Source organism: Archocentrus centrarchus, chromosome 10, assembly GCF_007364275.1.
Source record: "Archocentrus centrarchus isolate MPI-CPG fArcCen1 chromosome 10, fArcCen1, whole genome shotgun sequence".
Classification (NCBI taxonomy): domain Eukaryota; kingdom Metazoa; phylum Chordata; class Actinopteri; order Cichliformes; family Cichlidae; genus Archocentrus; species Archocentrus centrarchus.
In genome coordinates, this window is record NC_044355.1 from 15,287,039 (window position 1) to 15,295,694 (window position 8,656).

The 8,656-nt window shown below is 39.5% G+C and overlaps 1 protein-coding gene across 1 annotated transcript; it reads left to right on the forward strand.

Annotated features, from left to right (window-relative positions):
- The first annotated feature begins 428 nt into the window (after positions 1 to 428).
- LOC115786499 (zinc finger and SCAN domain-containing protein 2-like) lies at positions 429 to 8,038 on the forward strand. The gene is made up of 4 exons (XM_030738668.1): positions 429 to 822; positions 5,038 to 5,138; positions 5,220 to 5,298; positions 6,172 to 8,038. The coding sequence occupies exons 1-4, from the start codon at positions 528 to 530 to the stop codon at positions 6,981 to 6,983; spliced, it is 1,287 nt and encodes a 428-aa protein (XP_030594528.1). The 5' UTR covers positions 429 to 527; the 3' UTR covers positions 6,984 to 8,038.
- The last annotated feature ends 618 nt before the right edge of the window (positions 8,039 to 8,656 follow it).

Consider the following 8,656-nt stretch of genomic DNA (forward strand, 5'->3'; position numbering starts at 1 on the left):
ATTAATTTATTTACTGGAGTTTACTTTTAAACATTTGTCATTTTATTCACTCAGTAAAAAATAATCCCCAACAACAGACATTAGTGCACATAGACTGAATAACTCACACCCATTTCTAAAGGCACCAATGTCTTTAATTATATAGAGAGAGGTTTTGGAGCTGTCGTCCAGACAGCACCTTTTTTTTTTTTAAGGTAAGGCCCATTAAAAACATTGCAAGAATTGCTTTCAAAACTACAGAAATTGCTCTCCTCAAACACTTAATGAGTGATGATTACAGGATGATTGCAGATATCATAGATAAGATTAACTGAACTTTACTATGCTAATTAAACATCAAGGCTGATCATACTGTGTAAGCCGCGGACTAGCTAATCATTATTCAAAGTGCCCCTCCTTTCCAGGTATTACGGTAATGAGCATCATGCTACCAGGAAGGCCATTGTGTTGTCTCTTTTGTTAAGCTAGCCCACTGACCGTGTTGCACCTTTTTTCCAACACAAATCTCGGCCGCAGCAAAGTGAAACATGACTGCAAACATGCCACCGGGGAGCCTGAATCTGGAGTCACAGCTTTTGTCCATTATGGACGTGCTGGTGAAAGCGGCGGTGGCAGAAATCAGTCAGCTGTTTTCGGAGAGCTCCGCGTCTCTCCGTCTTCATTTAACCCAGAGCTTGAAGGAAAACGAAAGCCTGAGGACGAGGATGAAGGTTATGAGGAGTGAGCTATTCTCCCTCAGGCTGCAAACGAGGACTAATCGACCAGCGAGCCGCTTTTCTCCCATCAGAGGAAATATAGCCAAGCCACGACCGAAACCACAAGGTATCGAGATTTTCACTTCAGAAGTATTTCATACTGGAGTAACGAGTTACACTCCGCCCCGATACAATTAAATTCCCACAGTCATTTAATTCTGAATAATTGCTTATGTTAACAGCGTGGCTTTAACGAGTTGAAAATGCAAGTGTGCCGAGTAGTACCGGTGTTGTACCAAAACCTGCCAAAAAGTGATTTTTGATGTTTCTATGTGTTTGTGTGTGTGTTTTTTTTGTGTAATATTTTACTTTACATTGTAAACAGACTGTAGTCAACAGGATTTATAAAGGTCTTATGTGTAAAATAAAGTAACGACATGTTTTCTTATGAGTTTGAGTTATTGTATCTACATTATCAATCCAGTCCTTTTTGGCCACTTAAATTATCTTTATAGAACTGTGATATAATTTTTTTGTTTTTGCAATTTCTGCCGCCCTCTTGGCCAAATCTCTCTTAAAAAGACATTTTTAATATCAATAGCAGTTTTTACCCAGATAAATAAAGGATATATAAAAGTCACAGTCAAAAACTGATTGCAGCTTCTACCCAGTGACAGGAATGTTGTTTCGGACTCAAAACAACTTATTATTCATGATTGATATGTTTGAGAGATTAATCACATATGGGCCAAGAAGTAAGTCTGTGCAATTAATCGCATTTTGATTTCAACTTTGTCTCCAAATCAGCCAAAAAAAAAAAAATTACAATTATTTTGTCACATTAAGCTCTGGAAGTATACTCTTAGCCCTGATTTATGCTGCAGAGTTGAGTCTTTGCTAGGCCTACAATAACCTACAAAGCAACAAGCAACAGCACCATCGGTTCCTCCTGTGCATTTTTTTTTTTTATTTATCAGTGAGACAATAACAGTCATCGTCTTAATATGAGGAATAATAATCATAGCATCAATATAAGGACTCACAACCACAAGGTAATTAACAGAGATTTGCTACAGGACCAAGTTGTTAACCAGCTGAAATTCAAACACTGCAGTGTTGCCAGTATAACCGGTATTTGCTGTGTCGGCCCGAATAATTCTGATTTAGTATGAAGCAGAGCAAGTTTTCCGTTTGCTCTGGGCTATAATGGGCCAGCCTGTCTGGAATCAGGGGCGTAGAATTAGGTACTAAAAGTCCCTACCAATATCACCCGTTATGTGTCTACCAATTATTTGCATGATTAGCAACAGAAGGTAGAGAGATATCCCTACCAACATTTGCTAATTAGCAGATATGGCAAAAGTACTGACATTCTGTACTTAAGAAGAAGTACAAGTACTTGTGTTAAAAAATACTTTGGTATTTAAAAAAAAAAAAAAAACTTTGGTAAAAGTCGAAGTACTGGTTCACCTTTACTTAAGTAAAAATAAAAAAGTACAGGCTCTGATATGTACTCAAAGTAATAAAGTATAAGCAGTTCTTTGGAGGACAATTCTACCTGCTATCTTTCTGTAAAGCTAACTGAACCTCATTATATATTACTGTAATATAAAATAATACATGAGAATAGAAACGTTATTCCAATCTAAATTTTAATCCTAATGAATGCACTCAGCTTGATTCTGTTATGTAGGCCACAAACTGTGAAAGGGAATTTAAGCACAGCTCTATTCTCTGTGTTCTCCATAGTAGAGGGTGACTGTGCCTCCACCTAAACTCAAACATGAGGATACTCAGGGGTTACAGTGGGATTCAGAAGGTGGAGGAACCCTAAGATCAGCTGTAGTGGCTCTGCATGGGGAGATGAATCACAACTTTCTATTGTGAGCTCCAGTAAATGATGTTGGTATGCAGGCTGTGATCAGCTGACCTGCTGCTGCTGCTCTGAGGTTTACTGCTTTGTGTGGATGAACTGAATTCACAAAGATGTAACCCAGTATTTCACAGCTATCTGAGCTGATCTCCATCCCCTACACTGACAGCATACAGGCTGTAGAAATGTTGATTTCAGTGAATGAATCTCAGCATCAGCAGCTTTGATTCAAACTCATCTCTGCTGCACTGACGCAACCTGTAACTCTGACCATGAACACAAACACTGTGCACCAACTCAGAGCTTTACTGTAAATACAGTACAACAAGCTAACCTGTTTATTACGTACTAAACTGCAGTATTTTCATACAATCTTTGAATTACACAAAGTCAACATACCTCGGTTTGTTTTCCAGTCATTTTTAATTCTAACCTCTCTTCTTTCGAGTGAACTTCTCTCTCTTTCCTCTCCCTGGAAATAGAGCAGCTATTGTTTTAGCTAGCAGACACACTGTGTGACAAACTGCAGACAATTTGTGTGTTTGCTGATATTTGTTAGCATTTAGAAACGTTGCATTTACCTGCCACACGTTACTCCCTTTATGCTCGCTCCTCTTCAGTAGTGCTAGCTAAGCTGTTTATGTCCCGCGAGCACAACTTACGGACTCGGGCCGGCCCGCTGTGACCCCTGATTATAGTGCTATAAATGAGACATTAATTATTTAATCCCTTTGTACCCGATAAGCCCCCGGGGATGGAGAACACGCAGTACGATTGTTTCTTGTTTGTTATTATTCCTCCCTTTAGGCTCAGATCGTTTGATGTTTGACGGCACACTGACCGGAAGTGCAAACTTCTCTCTGACGTGTTAAAAAGTAACGAGTTGTTTGAAAAAGTAAGAAGTAGAAAGTACAGATACTTGTGTAAAAATGTAAAAGTAAAAGTAAAAAGTACTCAAGTAAAGTACAGATACATAAAAAATCTACTTAAGTACAGTAACGAAGTATTTGTACTTCGTTACTTCCCACCTCTGGTAATTAGCACCGCACTGGACCCGCTCATGTCCCCACCAACGTTAATACCAAACCTTTTGGATGCACGTACAGGATCTGTCTGTATGTTCTGGCAGCGCACTAAAATGTGAGTAAATTTATTTGGTCTAAATAATCTGGTCCTGTTTCTTCCTAGTATTATTTATCGTGATAACTGTCATTACCTATCTATTTATTTATTTTATTTATAATTTTTATATTTTGTTTATATATATTTTGTATTTTATTTTCAATTTAGCATTTATTTTCAAGAGATTGTAGAAGTGCACTAGATTTCAAGGTATTCACTGTTTTTTAATTGCAATAAATGCAGTGTGTTTATGAAGTCAGTGAGTAATCGTGTTAAATAATGGTGATTTCAGTACTGACCAAAATAACAGTGATTATGATTTTTTCCATAATTGAGCAGCCCTACCAAGAAGTCATTTACAACAGTATAAATAAAGGCAATCATTTTTTGGCAGTCAATCACTTTCTGGCAACCTAACCCTAACCCTACCTGGTTGGGGTCATGTGATAACAGATAACAGATCCAGAGGTTTCTGCTGTGGTGATAAAAATTTCACACCTATGGCCAGTTTACGCTGTAGATGTGAAAGGTCTAAAGTGGCCGTACGTGAGAAACCTAATCTGCTTTTTGGATTGTGGGTGAAAGCTAGAGTACCTGGAAAGAACCTGCAGACAGAACCTGCAAACTCCACACAGGACCTTCTTGCTGTGAGGTGACAGTGCTGACCTCTGCCCTAACATGCCTCTCACACTTTATAAGTGTCGATAAATAAGAAATGTTTTGAAGCATATTCAGTGTAGTAGTTTACGCATTCACTCGCACAAATGAAAAGTTGCTGGTTCGATTCCAGCTGGAGACACAGATCTCCTTTTGGGGATTTGGGGAGGGGCATAGGTGTATCATACATGTAGAGCTACCCACTGTGGCGACCCCCAGTGACAAGGGAGCACCTGAAAGTAGCATACCGAATGTGCATATTCTGCATGTTTTTTCTGCTCACACTCACTCCAGACTCTAAATAGTCTTTGCCCTTTAAATAAAATCATTTTATCATTTTGAAAATGCTTTTATTGAACAAGGCAAACTGTTGACATGTGACTACATGGTCTGCTGTTACTATTGCTTTAAATAAAACTACCACAAGCCTTTCCTATGTGGTGCAAAAGTGCTGCTAAAAAAAACCCCTTAACTTTACAGTCTATGTGCTTTTTATTAACAGTGCTGGATTTAAAGATAAAGGTATCCTTGTAATCTTCTATCACTATATCAACACCATTTGAGGTTTTTTTTAGCTATGTTACTGCTGCCTATGTGGGGCCAGGACACTCATAAAAGACATCTAAAGAGTTTCACTTCCTGGTTAAATAAAGAATAATAAATAATAAATATTTTCCTTCCCTTCTTCAGTTCTCATTAAATCACAAGTGGCTCAGAAGGTGAGTGGAGAGGCTGCTTCTATCGTCCTGCAGTCACAGACAAAGACCACCTCCTCTGCAGCTCAAGCGCAGGTACATACAGTACAGAAATGTATACATATAGTTCTGTTTGAAATCTAGTTTGGTCATGCTTAGCTGTCCTTAATGTGCTAGTGTGCAGATGTGGAGAGCCCAGATGTCATTCTGATCAAAGATGAGGATGACGTGGGAGGATGTGGGACAGATGTTGGTGGTAAGTTGTTTTTTTACATGGTCGTATGGGACAAAACTTTTGTGTATTTTTGTTTCGTGGTAGGGCTGCAGCTAGCAAATATTTTAGTGATGGAGTTTTTTTTATTGATTATTCCATCAGTTAATTAAGTAACTAGATAAGAAATACCTTTGTCTTCTTAATGAGCAATAAGAAATATTCAAAAGAGAAAAAAACACTGTGCATTGGTGTCAAAAGATTGGTATTAAAAGAACTAAACCCTTTCAATGTATATATGTGCCATATTAAAATCATATTTTTTTAAAAGAAAACATTTTCTTAAATGTGCAGTAAGGTCAAATACAATAAGGTAAACATAATCTCATAAACTCTGTCCTCTTGGAAGATAGGAAACAAAATATTCTGAGTTCTGACAGCATCTCCTGGTTGAGGTAAATTTGGTGCTCATGTGAATGTGTTCGTGCGTGTGTGCGTGTGTGTGTCTGCATGTTTAAGTGTGCTAGTTAATGAGTCAGGTAGATGGAGACATCTGAGTGCTGCAGAGTTTAAATGACGCATCGAAGCAACAAATTAGCACCAAGGATATTTTATAATCGAGTTATTTGAGTTACTCGAGGAATCGTTGCAGCTCTGTTCGGTGGGGATTAATTATTACCACAGCACACATGTTCTAAAAGCATAGATTGTCTAGCTCAGTTGTGCATCATAGGGCTGACAAACAATTAGACCAGACAAGCCAAGAATAGGAAGGTAAAAAAAATCAGACATCAATCACCTGATAGAAAGTCTGCCTTTCTTAGACAGAAGCAGTTCCTCATTCATCAGTAAAACTGGCTAAAGCGCTTCTGTTTAATGAATAGTAACCTTTAAAGATGCTGTTTTCTGTCATTTCAGGTCACGATGGTTTTGGAAACCACAGTGTGCAGGGTGGTGTTGCAACAGGAGCTCAGAATTTGGAGCCAGCTGGTTCCTCCTGTGTGACAGGTGATAATGAGGAGCTGAGAATTGTGAGCGTTCACGGCCGAGGTGAAGGGCCTCTGCAGGAGGAAAGTGACACCCTCTTCTCTGCATCTGAGCTACAGGTTTTTAGCTCTCTGTCTGACCACAATATCAGCCATGAGAGTCTCCTGAATTTCACTACCAGTGCAAATGACAGAGCTCCAATGAGAGTGACACAGGATAACAGTGCTGGACTGGCGAGAAACAGCCAACTTGAAAGAAATCATGCCACTCAAATGGCTCCGACAGCACTGAATCCTGGATTGAAATCACAGGCAGTAGTAACTGAGGGTCAAGTGGGCCACCCCAGTCACGTGAGCCAGTTTCCCCAGCAGCAAAACATCTTCCCTCACGCAGCCAACAAATCCCTGGACTGCAACTTTTGTGGTGAGCGCTTCCACAATCGCGAAGACCTCATCGTCCATCGTGCAAGTCACACCGGGGAGTCTCCCATCCCATGCTCTCTGTGCGGCAAGTCATTTGTCAACAAGACCACACTGAGCATCCACATGCGCATTCACACTGGCGAGAAGCCGTACGCCTGTGCGCAGTGTGGAAAACGCTTCACTCAGAACGGCAGCCTGAAGATCCACTTGCGGACCCACTCCGGGGAGAAGCCATACACTTGCAATCAGTGCACGGCCAGCTTCAACAACCCCAGCAACCTTCGCAGACACATGATCACACACACCAACGGGGCGCTCTGACCCCAGTGGATAACAAAGATTTAATGGACTTTGCAGTTGGAAGTTACTGTCACTTGTGCCACAATGCATATTGTCATGAGTCACACGTGCATTAGCGTACGTGTAGATTTAAGGTTCGCTGACACAAACAAACATGATCTCTGTTCAGATTCTTTAATTGTAGGAAAACCAGTTTTCTATTCTGGAGTGTGCAAAAAAGATGCTTAAATGAAGACATGGATAAGTGTACTGGCAGCAGGGTGGCAGATTTTACACAGGAGGATAAAACTAATATGAAGTAGTAAAGCACATAAAACAGACTGAAAGCCACAGAGCTGCTACAGACAAAGCAACAGTATGAGTGTCTGCACTCAGACTGTGGTAACAGATTTATCAATATCACAACTCTGGTGCTGTTTAAGGTTCTGAGAGCAAGTAAAGAATAACTAAAAAAATTCAAAAATAGACTTAGCTTATGTGCAAGTTTGATATAAGGTCAACAAGTACAAAGACTTGCCCTGTTTTAGGATCATAATCCCTGTAGAATAATAAAATTGTTTGCAGCCAGTTGTGGGAAAGAAATCTGTGAATAAAGTTGCGTTTAAGAAACTTTTACTGATGCACTTCAAGGAAAGAGAAAGACTTCAGGCTATTAAAAAAATTTGACAACCTATCTTCCAAGAGTGGTGACCCTATTTTCCAGGAAACTGATTGGTCAGTAGGCAGTGATTTCATACCTGTTGAAATAACCTGCTTCCGATCAGGTTAGGTCTGCAGCATAAGTTACCAAGGCCATGAACCCCAGTAAGAAGCTGCTTCGTAGTAAAGGCCTCTGATGCTTTTACATAAGGATACTTTTAAGTACATTTCTAGCTTCCTCATACAATCATTATATTTTTTTTAAACTAAAAAACTTTCAGTCTGAACTGTAAACAAGTTGGGAATGAAAAACAAAATAAGATTATATGTGTATGTTTTATTAAAAAACGCACTACCTCTACTGTTGTTTTTGCAGCTCTTTTCCTCGTTTTGTACTTCCCAGATTGTTTCTGACTGGGCAATTTAGTGTGGATTTGTAGTCTGGATATGCAGTTATGAATAAATATAGTTTTTTGAACTTGATGTCTGCGGAGTTTCACTTTGCACCTCTAGGGTGCAGTGTTGTGTTATATCCGCTGTACTGTGTCTTAGGACTACTCATACTGAATCACGGGGGGGGACTCTCAAGGAAACTGGGGGAAATTCCGCGCATTGTTCCTCTTTCCACCCTGCCCACACTTAAGCACTGTTTAAAGAGTTTCTAGTTTGTTTTTTGTCTTTGATTTCATCCAAAGATCTAGAAAGCCAGACAACATTTTAAAAAATTACTGGACTTAAAGTGTTTTAAAAAAAAAAATCAAACTAAAAGAAAACCCTAGGGGTATAATTATGCACTGATCCTTAAATCCTTAAATAGCTGTGGTCAAACATGATTCATGTCAAGAGGTCTGTTGACCAGCAGATTGGGCGCATGCGTAGGATGTTTAAGATGACCGCTGGTAGTGGTTTTATTTAGTAGTTTTATGAGTTGGTGAGGAATGCTACTGTTGTACTTCCCCATGAAAGTGGTGCTTCCTCTCAGACTATTGTTCTTGGGCAATCAATGAAATTACATCAGAGTGTGTGTGTGTGTGTGTGTGTGTGTGTGGGTGTGT

Coding starts and splice junctions, on each gene's coding strand:
- LOC115786499 (XM_030738668.1), top strand. CDS start 528: ATGACTGCAAACATGCCACCGGGGAGCCTGAATCTGGAGTCACAGCTT. Junction 823..5,037: donor GCCACGACCGAAACCACAAG/GTATCGAGATTT, acceptor TCCCTTCTTCAG/TTCTCATTAAATCACAAGTG. Junction 5,299..6,171: donor ATGTGGGACAGATGTTGGTG/GTAAGTTGTTTT, acceptor CTGTCATTTCAG/GTCACGATGGTTTTGGAAAC.